The sequence below is a fragment of the Mya arenaria genome, chromosome 12, assembly GCF_026914265.1.
Source record: "Mya arenaria isolate MELC-2E11 chromosome 12, ASM2691426v1".
Taxonomy (NCBI): domain Eukaryota; kingdom Metazoa; phylum Mollusca; class Bivalvia; order Myida; family Myidae; genus Mya; species Mya arenaria.
Window position 1 is genome coordinate 11,669,246 of NC_069133.1, and position 23,500 is coordinate 11,692,745.

General features: G+C 41.4%; 1 protein-coding gene across 1 annotated transcript; it reads left to right on the top strand.

Moving 5' to 3' along the window:
* Window positions 1–609: 609 nt before the first annotated feature.
* LOC128211910 (glycine-N-acyltransferase-like protein 3) lies at window positions 610–18,968 on the top strand. The gene is made up of 5 exons (XM_052917035.1): window positions 610–1,571; window positions 11,331–11,444; window positions 13,015–13,129; window positions 16,602–16,725; window positions 17,058–18,968. The coding sequence occupies exons 1-5, from the start codon at window positions 1,491–1,493 to the stop codon at window positions 17,701–17,703; spliced, it is 1,080 nt and encodes a 359-aa protein (XP_052772995.1). The 5' UTR covers window positions 610–1,490; the 3' UTR covers window positions 17,704–18,968.
* The last annotated feature ends 4,532 nt before the right edge of the window (window positions 18,969–23,500 follow it).

A 23,500-nucleotide genomic window follows, 5' to 3' on the forward strand; every position in this document is an offset into this window, starting at 1 on the left:
ATGATTAAAAATATTCATTTTATTAACAGATACTGATGGAGACGACTTCGGACAAAAACATGGTCATATATTGGATAGTATTTTAAGTCACCAGGTTGCTGTGGGTAGTATTAGTAACCAGTTTTTTAAAATTAATACTGTAAGTGACCGGATTTAAGTCCGAAATCGTTTTGTTTTTTTTGTTATTTGGTGATAAAATGGCATTAATACATCAGTTCAACAGATGATTCAACATGCCATGGGCTGAGCATGATCCAGTAGCCTCCCCTGTTCTACACGCCTGTTCCACTTCACCGACATTTTCCTATATATAGCACGACGAGCGGTAATGAATGAATGACCATTATACATACTGACTCGCCCAACATGTGGGTATGGCAATAGATGTCATATTACATATATTTCTTATGCTTTCATCAGTAAAGATTTTATCAAATGTAATTATTGTTGGAAATGCTGTTTCAAATACATTATGCATGCTTTAATTTTAATGATATGAACTTTATTTACCTATTCAACCGAAATCAGGTAAGTAGACCACAAAAGGTAAACACAGGTGACAGCCAATCAGCCACGAGAACAGGACGATACATTCGTCCTTCACGTGAATGGCGGCCTATTTTGTAGTATTTAGGTGGTATTGTATAGTAAACCTTGCCTGTATATAAACCGATCATGGGACAACTGATAGTATTGATGACTTGAAATATTGATCAATTTGTAATTATTACAAGTAAAGTTTTTTCATTATATGGACTAAACATTGAATGGGAAAACAAGCGAATAAGTGTACTTTTGATTGGCTGGCAGTCAGTGGTTTTGCATTTCTTGTATGTCAGCATTTACAAGACTAAATTCGGTTATCGGAGTAATATTGCAGTGCAGCCGGTTTTTTGCGGAACTTTGTTGTTTACACGATATCAATGTCAGTGTGTCACGTGCACATTGTACAAGCTGTAAAATTGTTTCATATATATTAATTACATTGAGAACAAACAGTCACATTTTGAATGGAGTTTAACTTGAATTGTTCAATAGTCTATCTGATCATGGATATACATGTACATGTCGGTTATCAGTGAGTGTGAAGATCGAACTGTATATAACAGTTTCCAATACAGTGTCGCGCGCGTTCTTAAACTGTCAGCCAGGAAGAGCTTTACATTTGAATAAATACTTGACGAGAAGTGACATTGAAAAGCAGTTTATTCTCACGACATTCTGGAGTTACCACATATATTTAAATTACAATCGTTATCTCATTCAACTGCTTCCGCATTCGTTACAGCATACACACGTGGATTCTGTCATATTTTGTACGCATCAACTTGTGGTTTCACTCGGTGCAGACACATCAGTGATTTAAACACCAGCATTGTTTGACTCAGTGATCAGTTGTGTTTTATCCGTCAAGGTGACAACCGGAGCCCAGCAACGATTTATCGCGATACCTTCGACCTCAGTTGGGACTTTCCTAGCGAGGGGCTGGAATGATCTACAAGGTTCTGTCACACGATGAGGTCGAGGAGCTGAACAACGAGTTGAGGAGTCGCCTTCCCGGCACCGCCAAGGTACGTAGAGGCACCGCCATGGTACGTCAACGTCAATATTGGCAGTGACGTCACTGCTGTTGTCACAGATGAGCGTCATATAGCTTTGACACTTAAATGTACCCTTCAGTCGTATGATATTGTTTAAAAAGAGATATGACATTTTACTAAAATAATAGTGTTTTATTTGAAAAAAAATATCATTAGGGCTTATACATTTTTTATCACTTTCATTATTTTGTTAACTTTGTCATGTTCTATTGGCCTATTTCTAACACATGGGCAGGGTGCGTTGTTTTGAAACACCCCTTTGACCCCCCCCCCCCTTCAAAAAATCCCATGTTTAGCAATACTGATTGGGGAACTGTTACTAATGATAACTTATAAAAAGAAAATGTTTCAAAACAGTTCACCCACCCCTATGATTTCAAACACAACAGTATCAGCGTCTGCGAAGCAAGGCTGGTTATTATCCGGTATATGATCATTCGCGTGAACGACGTTGTTGATTATTTATGAAGTAATAAATATAGTTCGTATATATAGGGGCTAAATTATGTTAAGATGCGTTAATAACTTAGTTTAAGTGGTTCCATTAGTCAGTTTAAGTGGTTCCATTAGTCTTTAGGATATTTTGGTTAAATGTATTTTTGCCCCGCTAAATGACGTATGTTCGCCCCGCCAATTTTCGTATTGTCACGTTTGCGTATTTTTGCTCCACCGCTTGGCAAATCTGAAAATCTGAAATGGCAGAACTTGGGCATCATATTTATGGTGAATTATTGTACATGTATAGTGTTTAAAACACATGGGTAGCAAATCAGGAGCAGTACGAGCATGTTTCAGAAAGCACGTGGAGGACACCGCACACGCCACTGCACTGGTACCAGTGGTAGGAGGTTTGCCAGGAACTGATCAAAGATAACAATTAATAAACAATCAGACTAACCGTGATAATGTGTTCATAAAATAACCCGGTTTATGTATTGTAGCCTTTACATAAGGTTGCCTTGAACGAATTAAAGAACACACTCATGAGCAATGCACGTGTTTCGTGTTCGAGGTATTAGTAAGCCGGTATGGTTCGCTCGGACGGACGGACGGGCATTGTACTTGTAATTATTAATTGGTAGCCTTGCCATGGGAGTCTATCGAGCTACTGTAGTGTTAGAGTTGGAACTAAAAAATACATCTGGCTCGGGTTACACGACCCTACCTACCAAATAGGCGCCGACCCTACCGTTTTTATTATCAGTGTTTATTTTTTAAGTGTGTGTTTTAATATGTAGTTTAACAACATTTAAGCTTAAAGCAGAACATTACTTTAACACCATTCGCCAATGATGATAATATAAACGTTCTTACATAAAGCCTTAAAAAAATATAAAAAAATAAAATAAATAAAGTACCTACCCTTCCTGTTTTTTTAAGGGATGTAACCCTAACTAAACCGTTTTTGGCCTGGTCGTTTGTTTAAAATTAAGAAATTCTCAATTGAATTTCAGGTAGTTTTACGAGAGATACGGTTATGTTCTTAATGCCAAACATCAGAGGGGTTTCGCAAATATTAACGAAAAAAAATATCAGTTAGAAATTCTAAATACATTCAATAATTGAAGAAGTCCTGTTGGAAACTGAAAGTGTAATGTATTGTGTTTGAAGTTACAAAAGTCCGCACACGAATAGTTAAACGAGTTTTGAGTATATTTAACTTGAAAATTTATAAAACAATATCCAATTTTGTGACAAAGAATCTAGAATAGCGAAAAAGAACGCTGAAAGGTATTGCTGATAATCTGACGTCAGAGGAAGGAAACAGTCACTACTTTTATATATTATATCATCTGGCAGTGCAAAGATCTTACTTTAATTAACACGAAAGGCAGCGATTCTAAATGAAGTGAAATGCTTCAATGCGGCTATTTTAGTAATATATTTCAAACCATGAGTTCTTAGCTTAAAATTGAAAGTCCCAGGCATATTTTTTGGGACACATTACTTTAAAAATCTCTCCTTTTAGAATAACGGGTACTCAGGTATAGGACCGGGATTCGCAGTTTAATGATTAAATGAGTCACTGAAAAGGTAATGAAAAGCTCGTTTGAAGATGTAAAGAAAAGCTCTTCTTTTATTGTGCACCAGGCCAAGTTTCCCAGTATCTGCTAACCAATTACATATTGTTATACTAATAAAAGTGTATACAATCAATGCTTTACAGAAATTACAAGGTGCCACCCGATCAGAATGGGCAATAGTTCAACTCCTCCAATATGCTCGTGTTCACGACATATAATTGTTATCAATGTACAACTTGTAAAGCACCCTTACCTTCCAATAAAACATTTTATTTATGCTATCTTTATATATGGCATATGCCATATTTTTCTGTTTCAAAGCGTACAAGTTGCAAGTTGTGTACAAGTTACAAAATAAATTTACCGACCAGTTAATCATTATATTTCTGCTATCTTATGCCATACTGAGTATACTATATTTTGCTGTCTCAATAGATCCTACGAGTTACAAGTTGGATATATTTTACAAAATAAATTATCCTCCAAACCTGACCATGTCCCGATTAATCTTCTGATTTGGCACAAGACGACGGAATAAAATATTAGCTCAGACTAAAAAATCGAAGTTTATTTGCTAGTTTTAAATTTTAGCAAATGCTGTGTATACATGTACGGATTTGTGAACGATTTTGAATAAGACCATACATACACAATAGACAGACTTGTAATTTATGTAAGAGATAGTAATCATGTTAACTTATGTCACATTGGTAATGTTACTTCTTACGTTTAAGTTGAAACATGGCATTGGAAACTCAATTGTCGTAATGGAAATTAGCAAATATGAATACGCATTTAATATTTGTGTTTTGGCGGCCATCTTTGACGCCATCTTAAATTTCTCAGCTTCGCGTTGGCATTGACCCAAGGGAGTAGCCATTCCAAAAACTGCTGACCCTTGCGAACATTTTGGTTTATTAAACTCGTTGTTGGCAGAAGTCAGTTACCCCGTTTATATGGAATGTTAGCTGATTTGCCAAAAAACACTACAAGAAAAGTACTTTCTAATAGCGTGACATACTTCGGTGTGTTAATGGCAGAAGGCACCGAGACCTTCTATATTTCATTCTCGTTTTGGTACCTTCTAGTTTTAACCAGACGATTTATGACATACGGCCCATGCACGTGTCTAAAGGCACATACCCTAAGTATGATAAAGTTCGGTGTAGGACGAAATCCCCCCCCCCGGTCCCACCAGTTTTTGCAGAGATGCACCACCCCCATTCCATCCAGGTTTTGCAGACGGGCATTTATTGGTGTTTAAGATTTTATAGAGGTCTGTCCGCATTCATTGTCCGCCTTATGTAATGAACCCCGCCGTGTGTTCCATCACCACTGTTAGTGTTTTTAAACGTCATGATATGAGTTATGCATCAGTCAATTGTAACCACACCTCCCCCCCCCCGGTCCGGGAGTATACTGGGGATAGCCGGGGAAAGGGTCCGTGCTTTTACTTTCCAGGTGGCCCCGCAGTGCCGGGTGAATGCGGTGGTTTTATATAAAATATAGCGGGAAATGGGCCTTACCTAGGGTCAATAGGGTGCGGGGGCATTTGGCGGGGATTTTAACAGCAGTTCGTCTCCCCAGGGCGGGGATTTTAACCGGGCTTGGCGAGACCGAAAGTCAAAGTCCCCGGACCTGGGGGGCGTGGTTACAATTGACTGGTGCATTATAAGTAACTGTTTTCTTGAACACATATTAACCTAAGATTTCCTTGTCAATAGTCAACCAATTATCTGTACATGTTAAAGGGTACAACTATCTGAAGATGTTCTGAAAAAAACAGCTTTCGATGATAAACGCCTCGCCACAACTGGGTCATCATATCTTGACTCCATATCAGGCGACCCCTGTCTATGAATTTTCTATGTTTAAGGAGTGAAATACGTGTGGTTAAGGCAGGTTTTCCATGTGAACCATGTCCGCTTCTGCTGTCCGATTACATTACGGAACCAGTTAATACCCTCGGCAACTACCGAGTTTGGTATCGTGGTTTTGGCACGCGATGACGCGGGCGTTTTGAATGTTTGTAAGCACAACCTGTACATGACTATTGCACAATTTCTGCAACTCTTGGTATTTTATAATATACATGTACTTGCTAAGTCTAGCTTTTCAGCGCGTGGAATTAGTTAAGACGTCTCTTTTATTGGTGTATCTTTAGTACTATTAGTGTCTCTTAAGTAGTTTTGATGTCTCTTTTATTGAAGTATCTTATGTGGTATTGATGTCTCTTAAGTAGTAGTCGTGACTCTTAAGTTTATTTGTTCTCTCTGTCATTGATATCTCTTTAGTAGTAATGTTTTCTCTTCGTTCAGCCCCGCATATGGGCATATTCAACCGCACTGTCCGTCCGTTTGGTTTTTCGTTACCGGGCTGTTACTTTTGAAATGACCTTGTACAGATGTTAGGCACACAAAGGCGAAGTGTCTCGTGCAAGACCCGCGTCCCTATCTCAAAGGTCAAGGTCACACTTAGAGGACCATCATTTTGGATGATTGCATATAATGTTTATGCACATAGACTATATGTGGCCGTGCCCGGACTGTGATTGGGGGTGTGGGGTGGGGGTACATGGCACTGATGCGACATCTCGCGTGCACGACGCAGGTCCTTATCTCTGGACGTGTCGCGCGCAAATCACAGGTCCCTACCTCTTTGTACATCGTCACTCCTACGCCCCACAAACACACTTGAAGTAAGAAATCATTGAGTCCTGCATACATGCTTAAAGTTTATGTTAGCACTTCCTGAATGTATTCTCAATATTGACACATTGGTAGCATTTGTCACTTACAATGACAGCTCGTGTTATCATGTAATCTAGTAGAAATAACTTGTTATAAACAGTTTCGATAGTTGAAAGTTGAAGTTAAAAAGATAGTGCATTGGTCGCGGCCGGTCCTTGGTAGTAATAGATTGTCCGTTATCTTTGTGTGTGCATGTCCCATACGTGCCTGGCTGATACAGGTTGCAAATTGTAAATGTTTGAACACTATAGTTCCTTCCGTGCAAATACCTTTTCAGCTTTGAGACGGCTTGTGGCGATTTTTGATATGCCGTATTTAGACTCAAATAAATAACAGTTGTAAATATATCTCCACTCAGTATTCAAGTGTAATACAAATATGACCGATTTTGTTAATAATGTCTGATACATTTTTTATTAAAGGCCATTAATCTTTTACCATGCTCGTTTGCAAGGGAAGATTGTCCTCTTTTATGACAACAAACGCGCCTACAATGTATATGTATACAACGTACATACTTTCTTAATCTATGTGTCCTAACGAAAGAAATATTTAGGGAAACACCCATCAAAATCAGTTGGCACAGTAGGTGGGTATTTTTTATTTATTAACTTTTGAAATCGAATATGTAGAAAACAACTATGGACGACGGTTTTAATACGTCGGTCCATGTTACCTAAGGATCGGTTGGTTTTAATAGGCAGGTCCATGTTACCTAAGGGTCAGTTGGTTTTAATAGGTAGGTCCATGTTACCTAAGGCTCGGTTGGTTTTAATAGGTAGGTCCATGTTACCTAAGGCTCGGTAGGTTTTAATAGGTAGGTCCATGTTACCTATGGGTCGGTGGATTTTAGTAGGCAGGGTCATGTTACCCAAGGGTCGGCGGCTTTTAGTAGGTAGGTCCATGTAACCTAGGGTCGGCGGCTTTTAGTAGGTAGGTCCATGTTACCTAGGGTCGGCGGCTTTTAGTAGGTAGGTCCATGTTACCTAGGGTTGGCGGCTTTTAGTAGGTAGGTCCATGTTACCTAGGGTCGGCGGCTTTTAGTAGGTAGGTCCATGTTACCTAGGGTCGGCGGTTTTTAGAAGGTAGGTCCATGTTACCTAGGGTCGGCGGCTTTTAGTGGGTAGGTCCATGTTACCTAGGGTCGGCGGCTTTTAGTAGGTAGGTCCATGTTACCTAGGGTCGGCGGCTTTTAGTAGGTAGGTCCATGTTACCTAGGGTCGGCGGCTTTTAGTAGGTAGGTCCATGTTACCTAGGGTCGGCGGCTTTTAGTAGGTAGGTCCATGTTACCTAGGGTCGGCGGCTTTTAGTAGGTAGGTCCATGTTACCTAGGGTCGGCGGCTTTTATTAGGTAGGTCCATGTTACCTAGGGTCGGCGGCTTTTAGAAGGTAGGTCCATGTTACCTATGGTCGGCGGCTTTTAGTGGATAGGGTCATGTTACCCTGTGGTCGGCGGCTTTTAGTGGGTAGGGTCATGTTACCATATGGTCGGCGGCTTTTAGTGGATAGGGTCATGTTACCCTGTGGTCGGCGGCTTTTAGTGGATAGGGTCATGTTACCCTATGGTCGGCGGCTTTAGTGGGTAGGGTCATGTTACCATATGGTCGGCGGCTTTTAGTGGATAGGGTCATGTTACCCTGTGGTCGGCGGCTTTTAGTGGATAGGGTCATGTTACCCTATGGTCGGCGGCTTTTAGTGGGTAGGGTCATGTTACCATATGGTCGGCGGCTTTTAGTGGATAGGGTCATGTTACCCTGTGGTCGGCGGCTTTTAGTGGATAGGGTCATGTTACCCTATGGTCGGCGGCTTTTAGTGGGTAGGGTCATGTTACCCTGTGGTTGGCGGCTTTTAGTGGGTAGGGTCATGTTACCCTGTGGTCGGCGGCTTTTAGTGGGTAGGGTCATGTTACCCTGTGGTCGGCGGCTTTTAGTGGATAGGGTCATGTTACCCTATGGTCGGCGGCTTTTAGTGGGTAGGGTCATGTTACCCTATGGTCGGCGGCTTTTAGTGGGTAGGGTCATGTTACCATATGGTCGGCGGCTTTTAGTGGGTAGGGTCATGTTACCATGTGGTCGGCGGCTTTTAGTGGATAGGGTCATGTTACCCTGTGGTCGGCGGCTTTTAGTGGATAGGGTCATGTTACCCTGTGGTCGGCGGCTTTTAGTGGATAGGGTCATGTTACCCTGTGGTCGGCGGCTTTTAGTGGATAGGGTCATGTTACCCTGTGGTCGGCGGCTTTTAGTGGGTAGGGTCATGTTACCATATGGTCGGCGGCTTTTAGTGGATAGGGTCATGTTACCCTGTGGTCGGCGGCTTTTAGTGGATAGGGTCATGTTACCCTGTGGTCGGCGGCTTTTAGTGGATAGGGTCATGTTACCCTGTGGTCGGCGGCTTTTAGTGGATAGGGTCATGTTACCCTATGGTCGGCGGCTTTTAGTGGGTAGGGTCATGTTACCATATGGTCGGCGGCTTTTAGTGGGTAGGGTCATGTTACCCTATGGTCGGCGGCTTTTAGTGGGTAGGGTCATGTTACCCTATGGTCGGCGGCTTTTAGTGGGTAGGGTCATGTTACCCTGTGGTCGGCGGCTTTTAGTGGATAGGGTCATGTTACCCTATGGTCGGCGGCTTTTAGTGGATAGGGTCATGTTACCCTGTGGTCGGCGGCTTTTAGTGGATAGGGTCATGTTACCCTGTGGTCGGCGGCTTTTAGTGGATAGGGTCATGTTACCCTGTGGTCGGCGGCTTTTAGTGGATAGGGTCATGTTACCCTGTGGTCGGCGGCTTTTAGTGGATAGGGTCATGTTACCCTGTGGTCGGCGGCTTTTAGTGGATAGGGTCATGTTACCCTGTGGTCGGCGGCTTTTAGTGGGTAGGGTCATGTTACCATATGGTCGGCGGCTTTTAGTGGATAGGGTCATGTTACCCTGTGGTCGGCGGCTTTTAGTGGATAGGGTCATGTTACCCTGTGGTCGGCGGCTTTTAGTGGATAGGGTCATGTTCGGCTTTTAGTGGGTAGGGTCATGTTACCCTATGGTCGGCGGCTTTTAGTGGGTAGGGTCATGTTACCATATGGTCGGCGGCTTTTAGTGGATAGGGTCATGTTACCATATGGTCGGCGGCTTTTAGTGGATAGGGTCATGTTACCCTATGGTCGGCGGCTTTTAGTGGATAGGGTCATGTTACCCTGTGGTCGGCGGCTTTTAGTGGATAGGGTCATGTTACCCTGTGGTCGGCGGCTTTTAGTGGATAGGGTCATGTTACCCTGTGGTCGGCGGCTTTTAGTGGATAGGGTCATGTTACCCTGTGGTCGGCGGCTTTTAGTGGGTAGGGTCATGTTACCTTATGGTCGGCGGCTTTTAGTGGGTAGGGTCATGTTACCCTGTGGTCGGCGGCTTTTAGTGGGTAGGGTCATGTTACCCTGTGGTCGGCGGCTTTTAGTGGGTAGGGTCATGTTACCCTGTGGTCGGCGGCTTTTAGTGGGTAGGGTCATGTTACCCTGTGGTCGGCGGCTTTTAGTGGGTAGGGTCATGTTACCATATGGTCGGCGGCTTTTAGTGGGTAGGGTCATGTTACCCTGTGGTCGGCGGCTTTTAGTGGGTAGGGTCATGTTACCCTGTGGTCGGCGGCTTTTAGTGGGTAGGGTCATGTTACCTTATGGTCGGCGGCTTTTAGTGGATAGGGTCATGTTACCCTATGGTCGGCGGCTTTTAGTGGATAGGGTCATGTTACCATATGGTCGGCGGCTTTTAGTGGATAGGGTCATGTTACCCTGTGGTCGGCGGCTTTTAGTGGATAGGGTCATGTTACCCTATGGTCGGCGGCTTTTAGTGGGTAGGGTCATGTTACCCTATGGTCGGCGGCTTTTAGTGGATAGGGTCATGTTACCATATGGTCGGCGGCTTTTAGTGGATAGGGTCATGTTACCCTATGGTCGGCGGCTTTTAGTGGGTAGGGTCATGTTACCATATGGTCGGCGGCTTTTAGTGGGTAGGGTCATGTTACCCTGTGGTCGGCGGCTTTTAGTGGATAGGGTCATGTTACCCTATGGTCGGCGGCTTTTAGTCGGTAGGGTCATGTTACCCTATGGTCGGCGGCTTTTAGTGGATAGGGTCATGTTACCCTATGGTCGGCGGCTTTTAGTGGATAGGGTCATGTTACCCTGTGGTCGGCGGCTTTTAGTGGATAGGGTCATGTTACCCTATGGTCGGCGGCTTTTAGTGGGTAGGGTCATGTCACCTTATGGCCGGCGACTATTAGGAGGTAGGGTCAAGTGACACTACGGCCGGCGGCTTTTAGAAGGTAGGGTTAGGTTGCCCGAAACATACTTTTGTTTTGTATGGCCTATATGATAAACGAAAACCACCTTGCACTCATTCGCCATGTGTTACAGAGTACTTATCTGTGTGGTGTACAACCGTGATCTGCTTTAAAACAGTTATGTAGACAAAATCCCCCCCCTCCCGTTATCGCAATGATGCAAAATGATGCAAATTGGAGTGCACGACTTAGTGAGATAGTTTCACGCGATATTATACTTACCTTTTATCAACATAAACCAAGTTGCTTCTCACACATGCACATTCTTAATGTACTCGTTTCTCACCATGGCGACCCGTGTGCGATGCCCAGCCTGGGCGCACGTAAGTTTGGTTAGTGTCACCAAGCGGGACAAGTGGTGGTTTACCGGTTTACCTACAACACATGACCACTCTCTCGCGCAAAGTCGTGCCAACGAGAGTGACTTAGTAAAAGTCAATGTAACTTTCTTAAAAATCGCTGTATTTCTTCACAGTCGTTGTAAAAATATAATTAGATTCAATTTAACATGGAATAATGATTATGTGTTTTCTGTTTACATGCAAATTTACAGAACAGCCAAAACACTTGCTTATAACTTATAAGTATATTTATTTCTGTACTCGAACTAGAACAAATCGTCTGTTTTGTATTTTCAGATCTTCTACGTGATCCGGAGCTGGCTGGCTGGACTGCTACCAGGGAAGGAGGTGATTGTGGATGCGTGGCCCGAGTGGACCTCCATAGTTCTCCGGACAGCCGACGCAAACAAGGTAACCAATCATTGCGCGGCACGGAAATGATACCCGAATAGTGACATACTGGTTTGGCCAATCAGGACGCATTACGGAAATAAGCGAACGCTGACAGAGACGAAGGCTTTTCGGACTTGTCGGTTCTTTAAAAATCTTTGAAAATCAGAACGCTTCGTCAAAGACATTTATTATTGACTAACTGCTCGTAAACAAAAATCACTTATTTTCTTTAACCAATCAAAATACGTCGTTCCGAATATTGCCGAATGATAATTCAAAAGAAATCTAAAAAAATGGAAGGTTCTAACCTTGTACAAGGGCCTGTGAGTGGGATCTTGGCTCCAGCTGGGACTCTAAAGAAAATGATGGTTCTTCCCTTGTACCTGGCGGACCTGGGAGTAGGATTTAAGGTCCAGCTGGGAGCAATATGTTAAATTATTGTACCGGATTTCGGTCCCTTTAAAATATGACTTCTGGTTTTTTGAAACAAATCATTTTTATTTTTTTTGACAACATTCAGAAAGGTTTGGTTCAATTTCGAACACCAAGACGTACCTGTAATTAAAGATGTTGAAAACCACCTATTGTGCTAAAAATACCATTTAAGAAGACCTGCATAAAAGTACAGATGTTTTGATATTTGCATCCGACCGTTTTAAAAGCGCACACAATTGAAATTTAACATGATCTCTAACATATAATTTGCTGTTCCGTGTCGTGTAACATCATAATTTTATTTGATTCATCATTAATACACCGCGTGACCCGGATACGTTTAAAACATTGCAGTATCGCATTTCATAAATTTTCCATCCTGCTTCTCACCATGATAGGGTGTCTGGTTCAACCAAACAATGTATCCGAGTTCATAAATCATTTTTTGTCGTACCGTTTTTCGAAGATATTTCTGGTGTAGACGGCGGGTCGCCGTAACCGTGTACATAACTCCTAAACCGTAATGCACCAGTCAATTGTAACCACGCCCCCCGGGTACAGGAATATACTGGGGAAATGGGCCGTGTTTTAACCGCCCAGGTGGCCCCCAGTGTCGAGTGAATGCGGTGGTTTTGTTTTCGCGCCGAAAATAACGGGGAATGGGACTTATCCAGGATGTCCCCGGGATGTGGGGGCATTTGGCCGGGTGGCGGGGCGTGGTTACAATTGACTGGTGCAAAATTCAAAATAACGATTCAAAATATTCAATTATAAAACTTGGTCATAACACATGTTTCCATTGACAAATGCACATATATAAACATGGCTAAGAAAAATATTGAGGCTGTTTGCCACTTTCACACATGTATAAGTCGATAGTGAAAAATAAAAAGCCCTTGATATCCGGTTCACGTGCGGCGCTTTTGTTCTCAAATGTAGATCCATATACGACAAGGCTTATCCTAACAACTCGGCCATCTCCGGCAAGCTTCGGGATAATTATGTTGGAGAATGGCCGAGGTGTTCCGATAGAGGTTTTTAATCACCTGTGTTTTTATTGCTATTTTTCATGATTGAAATATATAAGCGTAGCTACATGCAAGTCATTTGAAGCCAACCAGCGCTTTGTCTAACGCACCTTCCGGTGTTTCAGGTGCAGCCATTCTTCCGCCACACGTACATGTGCCACGCGCGGTCAGCCTCGGCCCTCAAGTACTTCCTGCAGCGACCGGATGTCGTCGACTGGCGAAAACCAGCCACGTTCACAGGTTAGTAATAAATCCTGATTCGAAGTGTTCTACCAGAAGCGTATTCCAGAAGTGTCGTGTGCTTAAAAACAATGACCATGTGTTTTTCAGTCAGATCGTATTTTTACCGATTCTTTTGCCGCCATTGTACATGGAATATTTTCAATTGCATCATTTAAAAAAACGTAAACATGAAAAATGACAGACGGACATTACAAAGCTTCACAATTAACCACAATTTGTAGTTTATTCATTCATCTGAAGTGGTGTACAAGAAGCATGGTATAAAATTAATTGCTTGCTGCACAACATTTCGTCAGCGTATTCAAATATGTCCCTGGTATATGTGGTTAATTAATGAATCTGTGTATCGCTATATCCGCTGTCTGGCCTTTAACATGATTTGGGTTAAATTTAATGCTACGTGTGGTTGGGGGCGTTTAATTAAGAATTCTGTGAGCGATTAAGTATCTAGGATCTTTTTTCGACAATTCAAAATATTTCCTGATTACAAAAATCTTCTTTATGGCTTGATGGATTTATTCAATGATTTACTATCTCGTTCCCACAACTTAGTGATCTCGTAGCCACGACTTAGTTATCTCGTAGCCACGGCTAAGTTATCTCGTAGCCACGGCTAAGTTATCTCGTAGCCTCTACTAAGTTATGTCGTGGCATCGAATTACTATCTCCTCCTTACGACTTACCCATCTCGTAGCCTCTTCTAAGTTATGTCGTGGCAACGAATTACTATCTCGTCCTTACGACTTAGCCATCTCGTAGCCTCTACTAAGTTATGTCGTGGCAACGAATTACTATCTCCTCCTTACGACTTACCCATCTCGTAGCCTCTACTAAGTTATGTCGTGGCAACGAATTACTATCTCGTCCTTACGACTTAGCCATCTCGTAGCCTCTACTAAGTTGTGTCGTGGCAACACATTACTTCTAAGTTGTGTCGTGGCAACAAATTACTTACTCGTTCCAACGACTTAGCCTTTACTAAGTTGTGTCGTGGGAACACATTACTTACTTGTTCCAAAGACTTAGCCTCTACTAAGTTGTGTCGTGGCAACACATTACTTACTTGTTCCAAAGACTTAGCCTCTACTAAGTTGTGTCGTGGCAACACATTACTTACTTGTTCCAAAGACTTAGCCTCTACTAAGTTGTGTCGTGGCAACACATTACTTCTAAGTTGTGTCGTGGCAACGACTTAGCCTTTACTAAGTTGTGTCGTGGCAACAAATTACTTACTTGTTCCAACGACTTAGCCTCTACTAAGTTGTGTCGTGGCAACAAATTACTTACTCGTTCCAACGACTTAGCCTCTACTAAGTTGTGTCGTGGCAACAAATTACTTTTAAGTTGTGTCGTGGCAACACATTTCTAACTCGTTCCAACGACTAAGCCTCTACTAAGTTGTGTCGTGGCAACACATTACTTACTCGTTCCAACGACTAAGCCTCTACCAAGTTGTGTCGTGGCAACACATTACTTACTCGTTCCAACGACTAAGCCTCTACTACGTTTTGTCGTGGCAACACATTACTTACTCGTTCCAACGACTAAGCCTCTACTAAGTTGTGTCGTGGCAACACATTACTTACTCGTTCCAACGACTTAGCCTCTACTAAGTTGTGTCGTGGCAACACATAACTTACTCGTTCCAACGACTTAGCCCCACAAATTGTGTCGTGGCAACACATTACTTACTCGTTCCAACGACTTAGCCTCTACTAAGTTGTGTCGTGGCAACACATTACTTACTCGTTCCAACGACTTAGCCTCTACTAAGTTTTGTCGTGGCAACAAATTACTTACTCGTTCCAACGACTTAGGTATCTCGTAGACTAAGCCTCTACTAAGTTATGTCGTGGCAACACATTACTTAATCATTCCAACACCTTAGGTATTTCGTAGCCTCTACTAAGTTCTGTCGTGGCAACGAGTGACTAACTCGTTCCAACGACTTTGGTATCTCGTATTAACCTGGTAGTAAATCGTGGCTACGAGATTAAACAAAATACACATGTCACCTCTATGGCACCTTATGAAACGGCCATGTATTTTTCCTGACTTTTCGTAGTTTTCATTGTATTTTTGACAGGAATTGTAAACATTGATATGGTGATAATATCTTAAGGTTTATATATTGGCATGCACGAAAGTTCTAGAGATGAACTACGGCTCCTCCCTTTATATATTAGCACATTGTAATGTGTGATCTCGCTACTTCCATGTTGCTGCGCTGTGAATAGCTCCGATGAGGAAGTTTTCATTATCACATGGGCGTTGTCGTAATGCGCAAGACGTGCAAACCGTCATTTGTTTATTTTCTCCGAATGGTTACTCAGTCTTTATATCTTTTACAGAGAAAAATAAACATATGCAATCCATTAAGCCGCCCTTTGTTTAATCTTTAAAGCTGCACTCTCACAGATTTGCCGCTTAGACTACTTTTTTTTATTTTTTGTCTTGGAATGAGTCAATTTTTGCGTAAATATCTGAAATCCAGTGATATCAGACTGCTGACAAAAGATCAAATCGCAGATTTTCCTATTCCCGTTCGAAAATTAATTTTATATAGCTAAAAGCGTTACTAACGGGTTAAGAAAATGCATAAAACATCAATTTTTAAACTTAACTAAGAAAATCTGCGATCTGTTTTTTGTCAGCAGCCTTAAAGCACTGGTTTCCATGAATTTTCGCATAAACTGGCTGGTTCCAAGACTTAGAATATTAAATTTGTCAAAACGTTCAATCTGTGAGAGTCCAGCTTTAAAATATCTTCTTTAGAATGCGAATCAAATGGCGTGGTCCCTCTTGTATTTAAAGTAACTGGTCGGATGTCAGATATCATTATCGGGATCCTCCTGTTCCACATTTTAGGAGCATCTTATATCGATTTAAAGAGGATAAAGCTAAGCCCACAATTTATTTGTGTTTTGGAAAACAATGTAATTTGTGTAAAAAAGATTGTTCATAGTTTTTGAACGTTAAAAGTAAATTTATGTTTAATATGATGATCATGATGAACTAATGGTTATTTAGTAAAATCAGGTTTAAGTACTGAATAATGCATATATGGAAAATATTAATTACTGATAATAAGATTGTAATCGTGTATGCATTAACTGAAAACGCACAAATATTAATTGACTGGTGAGTGCTAAAAGATTTACAGTGATCACCTATCGTCTTATAAGGTAGAAATACCGTGTTTTCTTTCAAATTAAACACAGTATTATTCTTCAGAACCAATGTTTTCGATATTAATTCATTCTTTTGGATAAATTAAAACAATTGTATTAATTGCCGTACATCTTATTTGGGAGTAAGAGGGCATCTTTAAGGTTTTAATGCACAGAGAATGGAGCCTGGTTTTTACACAAAGTTCATAACGAAACATAGTACTTAAATCCAGCGAGCGTAATTGCTTTGCCAATGTATAAATATTGAATCTGTATTTTGCATCATTTCGCACGTGCAGGTGTTCCACGTGACGTCGCTCCGGTGATTTCGACCATGACTGTGAAGCACCGGGGACGAGTTACCTCCCTGGAACCTCGCTTCATGTACGCTTGGACCAAGACAGAGTTACCGGCCATACCAGAGTAAGTGGGCGTTTGAGAAAATACTTAGCTTGCACAGTATTAGTTCAAGCGTGTCAAATGGCATCCTAACCTAAATGGACTGCCGGAAAGGGCAGCTAGTTTGATAAGCGGCTCAAATTCATAATAATGCAAAACGTGATAGCTATATCACTGGACTGATATCCCATTTAAATAAACTGTATTCAGCATATCTGTCCTGCAAATATCAAATGACAAAACTTAACACTTTGAAACGGATGACAACGTAAACGATATTCGTAGTTTGCATTTTTTCTGAGCATCGAGTTACGTTTTAAGGCGCCTCAAACATACTGGCAGCTTCTTTTTTTCAGGATTCCGGAAGGTCTGTACCTTGGTAAGCTGCGAGTGGAGGACGCGACAGTACTTCGACGAGACTGGGAAGGCCACCGGTACCGCGAGGACATGGAGGGCTACTTCCGGACCGTCATCGAAAGTTTTGACAGCAGCTGTCTCCGGGACGCTTCAGGGGAGCTTCAGGCGTACGCCTGCATGCAATTCAATGGCTCCATAGCCATGTTGTACGTAAAGCCGGATCACAGGGACGAGGATTACTTCAAAATCGTCCTTTCCGACCTTGCACGCAAACGCCTTGAGAACGGCGAGGTGGCGTACGGCTTCATTCCGACAAACGACTCTGATCTGGTGGACCAGATGCGGTCTATTGATTTTGTGTGGGTTCCGCGGGGGGACATGGTTTGGATGCATTTCGAGCCACTCCAGGTCAATAGAACAAACGATGCGTCGATGATGACGTCTACTGCTCAAAATGGGAATGAATCAGTCTCCTTTGACTGCGTCTGTTCCGACCATGCCAAGCGCTCAACCCAGAAATCTTTTAGCCACTGTCGACAGGAACACGACGGAAGTTTTCTTCCGACGGCGCAGGCGTCTTCGGAGAACATCGGTAATTTGAAAGATTCGCACTTGACGTTAGTCTCCGTCTCGCCGACGTCATGATGTCGATACGTTACGGGAGGTGTATACGCGATTATGGTACTAACACGGAACAAACCAATGTACAGGCACCCTGTATATGATTTTGAATTGTCATGCAATGTTCATTCATATCATGCAGGTTTCTTACTTCGCTTAATGTACATGTCCACTGTATCGATGGTTATGCTGGGCTAGATTAGTTCGCCACACGTTTAGTTTGTAAGTAAAGACAAAATGGACAAAAACTACTTGCCACAGATTGTTCAACTTTACCGCAGTATCTTTCAGACGCCATGTAAAACATTCATGTTATGAGATAAATGGCAAACATTGCGCTTTAGCTCGTCTGAAAGTCAGGCTTTTATCATAGCCTTGGTGTCGTCATCGGCGGTATCATGTAAAATCCTTCAACGTCAGCCTTAACTCAAATCCGGTTTGTTATATCCGAATAAAGGACTATATACAAACGTGTGTGTAACAAAGCCCATAACAATGGCTTCAATAATTGTTCGGGGATTCCCCTTAATCGACCCCCCCCCCCCAAAAAAAAAAACGGACTGGCGTAGTCAAGCGCTTCATGTACTCTTGTTTTCATGCGTTGTATGATCGGCTCGAATATATTTTGTTTCCGATTTGTTAATGTATACTTACCATAATTTTGTGTTATTTTTTTCAGAAGGCCTTTTTTTCTGTTTTGTCTTTTGATAATTAACATTATTTCTGCCTAAATACATGTATAATGGCAGAGAGGCCATTTTACCAACGATCGTAAATACATGTACAATCGAAACTAGTTGGCTCGATCTCGCTTGGCTCGAATTCCTCTTTGGTTCGATATTGAACCGTTTTCTATATACTGAAGGTAAGCGTTTCGCTTGGCTCGAGTTTTTCGAGGCTCGATATATTTTCGCCGGTCCCTGAGAATTCGAGCAAAAGGGGTTCGACTGTATGACAGCGAGGCTTACCAGCGATAGTACGACGGAATATAAGACTCGGAAAATCCGCTTAATATCACAACAGAATAATAATTGTAACCTAACAAATCTGGTGAACATTGCGAGTCTAACTATGTATTTCAAAATATGTCTCATTACGACGATGAATAAACTTTTTTGAAAATTCAAACGTACGACATGATCGTTGATAAAAAACCCCCTCTAGAGGTCGCTTAACTCGACACGTTAATTTACACGAGCGTTGTTGCCTGTGTGTGTGTTGTTTCTTCAACAACATTATGTACATGCACTGTTATTTATTACAAATAAATCGATAAATCGTTGATCAAACTCTCCATTGTTTATGAAACTTGACAAAGTGAACTGTTTATAAAAAATAGCAAGTAAACCTGCAGTTAAATGCCTGGAAGATGAAAGGATTAACATATGCAACAATCATTTCCATACGCTAAGCTTAGAGAGCTCAGCGTTCAGATTATGCTTTCTTACTTTATACATTATATATTGTACATCGATTGTGAAGGAAGTTGTGATAACTTGTATTAAGTCACTCTCGTTGACACGATTTTACGCGAGAGTGTGGTCTTGTGTTGTGGGGGAAAGCGGAGTACCCGGAAAAACCCACTTGTCCGGCTTGGTGACCACTAACCAAACTCACATTCGGGAATCGAGCCCGACCGGGTCGCCTTGGTGAGAAGCGAGTGCGCTAACCACCGCGCTAACCGGACAACCTTATTATGCTTCCTTATTTAAGGGACCATGAAGGGCCATAACTGTGCTTAAGCTAAAATGTGACTTTGAATAACGAGAAATAAACCAAATCCCTGAAGGCAGTTTCAACTCACATTAATTCATTTATTGAAAGGTTTAAACTTATTTAAGTGCAGAAAGTTGTGCAAGCACCATATCATATCATGTGAACTCATGTGAACAAAATCAATGATGAGCTATAACAATCCATGCAGTTCTCTCTCAAATCAATAAGTGCAAGCAGAAATACAATGCAGTTGCATTGAACAGACTGGTGGATGTATAACCTAAATCACTCTATCACTACAGTTTTTTTTACTTCAAGACAATTATCCGATTTAACTAAAACACAAGTCATAGTGTCACGTTTTGGCTGTCACGTTTAGCTGCGTTGAGAAATTTGGTTACAATGTGAGTAAATATGGAACCACGTGGCTGAAACGTGATCTGTTTTATATTCCCTACAGCGTAAGTTCCACGTGGTACAACGTGACTACAACGTAGCAGAAACGTGACATATCATGAGTAATCTGTCTCGCCTTTTATGCATGGTAAACATGTAGATGTATCACGCTCGGCATTCATATCAGTGATGATTTGGTGTGGCGGCGGCCAGCCAGTGGGTGCCGGGATTTAACTGACCGTGGTTGCAGCATGGTGGCAGCGATGCATGACGAGGCACAACGTGGCGACAGTGAGGCTTAAGCGTTGCGACAGCGAGACAAACCTCGACTTTGAACGTGTAAATACAGTCGAACCCCGTTGGCTCGAACTCCCAGGGGCCGGCGAACCCCGTTGGCTCGAACTCCCAGGGCCCGGCGAACCCCGTTGGCTCGATTTCCCAGGGGCCGTCGAGTCCCGTTGGCTCGAACTCCCAGGAACAGTCGAAAATACCTCGAGCCTTGCAAAATCGAGCAAAGCGGGAATACTTACCTTTAGTTCATATTAGTCGGTCCTTTACATTCAGTTTGAGCCAAAAAGGAATTCGAGCCAAGCGAGTTAAAAACGGTGCACAAGATGTACATGTATGTCAAAAGTCATGAATATCATGAAAACACATCTCTGCTATAAAGCAACAATTTTACGAAATGTTTTATACATGTACAAATGATAAGGCACAAACTATAATATATGACATTTTTAATAACATCGTTAGTTATTTCTGAGTGGTGTAGAAATGTTCAGGTATCGCAATTCTGTTCTTTTTATGCAATAAATCTGTATTTCATTACCCGCTCATACTTTATTGCAAACCGTTTTCCGCTCCGTGTGAGATCACATAAAATTCTTTTTTGTGGCCATAAAGCCATATAAATGATAGGATCGAATTTAACCTTCATTGCAAATATGTTTACCTATTCTATAAAATATGAAAAACCGCACCATTTAATTTTGTTTAAGAAAGTGGGTCAAAAAATGGGATTTTTATGTGTTTCTAGATGCTATCACTAGAAGTGATTCATATCCCCATCACACCGAACTGTTTGCGAATATGGTGCTGTTTGAGTGATTTAAGGACGCAGATGTGTACATGTAGTATTGTAATGAAAATATTCGTTGTAATGAGGAAGAATAACGACCAAGTTACATAGTCTATAAATGGCAAAATGTTCCTATGCACTTAGTTTTACTTGGAATGTTTTATGACAAGTACAAATGAACTTGTTTGGTTTTAAATGGGCATTATGGTTGCCATAATGTGGTCAAGTTAGCACTAAGTAGACTTAGTGAGAGGTACATATAGGCTTGTTTGGCACTAAATGGGCATTATAGTTGCCTTAATGTGGTCAATTTAGCACTAAGTAGACTTAGTGAGAGCTACATATAGGCTTGTTTGGCACTGAATGGGCATTATAGTTGCCATAATGTGGTCAATTTAGCACTAAGTAGACTTAGTGAGAGCTACATATAGGCTTGTTTGGCACTAAATGGGCATTATAGTTGCCATAATGTGGTCAATTTAGCACTAAGTAGTCTTAGTGAGAGCTACATATAGGCTTGTTTGGCACTAAATGGGCATTATAGTTGCCATAATGTGGTCAATTTAGCACTAAGTAGACTTAGTGAGACCTACATATAGGTTTGTTTGGCACTAAATGGGCATTATAGTTGCCTTAATGTGGTCAATTTAGCACTAAGTAGACTTAGTGAGAGCTACATATAGGCTTGTTTGGCACTAAATGGGCAGGTTTGTTTGGCACTAAATGGGCATTATAGTTGCCATAATGTGGACAATTTAGCACTAAGTAGACTTAGTGAGAGCTACATATAGGCTTGTTTGGCACTAAATGGGCAGGTTTGTTTGGCACTAAATGGGCATTATAGTTGCCATAATGTGGACAATTTAGCACTAAGTAGACTTAGTGAGAGGTACAATTAGGTTTGTTTGGGACTGAATGGGTTTTAAAGTTGCCTTAATGTGGCGCTTTTGGATCTGAGTAGGCTTAATTAGAAATGCACATATTATCCTTTGGTTCTGAATGTGTTTTCCTGTTGCCAAACCGTTTTGTTTTATGCACAGATAAGGCTTAATTAGAGCTATACACAAACTAGTTTGGCTTTGCTAAAATGTGGTCTGTTTCGGGTAAGGAGTATTTTGGTCATTTGAGCGGCAAATGTGTGGTTTGGGTTCTGTATGAAATGTATGGTTGCCACGGTGTGATCTATTTGGTACTGAGAATGCTTAATTAGAGCAGCACATGGGTTTGCTTGGCTCCGAATCTGGCTACCAAATGTAGTCTTTTTGGCACGGAAAAGGCCTTATCAGAAATACACAGTATGGGCTTCATGGTTGCCAAAATGTGGTCGATTTGACACTCAGGGTAGGCTTAATTATAGCTACACATGAATTTGTTTAGCTCTGAATGTGCGTTGTTGTAGTCGTAACGAAAATGATAGTGAACTTCGACTGGCTTAAGTTAAGACCCACTGAATATTTTTTGTATCTATGAATATACTTGACTGTATCCACAATAGGAATTGTTAGATATTGAAGGGGTTTGTGTAGAAGCCTTCTGTGGAAAAGAATACCGGTTGTTGAGCTGCTTTGGTTTTTGCTATGATCGACTTAATTGTAGCTGCATTTGTGATTATTAATCATTATTTTGAATTGAGTTGGATGTAGAAGATCCCTACTGTGGTATGTTTGACACCAGATAAACTTCATTTCAGTAGAATTTGAATTTACAGGGCACAGAATTCACTTGAATTTTTTACACCAAATGGTCTCAAGTATTACAAAACTATTGTTTATTGGGCAATTAATGGAGCTTCATAGAGCCCCTTCATTGATGTTTGGCAGGTTTTTTGGCCATACTGTTGACTTGAGAACAGTCTGTCTGTGGTAACTGTATGGGACAGCATGGCAGATATGGGTTGTAGCCATAGTGAGGTTGAATGAGCTCTGGCTTGACTTGTATAAGCCCATTTGGGGCTTGTTTGGTAATATGTGGGCTTGACTCTAACCCTAATTAGGATACAGTGGGCTGTTGGTAAACTATTGTGTCCACAAGAGACAATTTTAAATTGCGCCCTAATGGGATCTGAGGCACCTGGTAGACTTATAGAAACACGTTTTGGCTTTCTAAATATTGTTTCGACTTGGGGAAATGTTTATTGGTTTGTTTTGTACTAGAATATTAACACATAAGGTTGGAAAAGCACATGATGGACTTAAAAGTTGATACTTCTGGCTGAATGGGCTTACGTGAAACTCACAAACATATTGTATATGTACATGTAGCTTGTTTTACACTGGATGCCGTAAAGTAGGGACATTGTATGGTTGGCTTGACTTTTAATATAGGAAAAGATATGAAAAATGATTAAAACTGTTCAGTGATTCTATTATTATTTCATTATAACGAAATTATAAGTAAAACGAGCGCTTTCGATATTGGTCATACTTGCATTTTGCCATTCAAATGTTTGTGACCTTGCTTATGTCAGTATGAAGAACATAATGAAACTGTTATATCATCTTTTCATTAAGAAATGTTGTGCTTTAATGCTGCGTGGGCAAATTTTGAATCCGGGTAATTTTTGGAGGCATTCTGATATGGTAATTGATACCATTGTGTTTTTTTTAATAAAATGCCATTAGTTTATGTTGA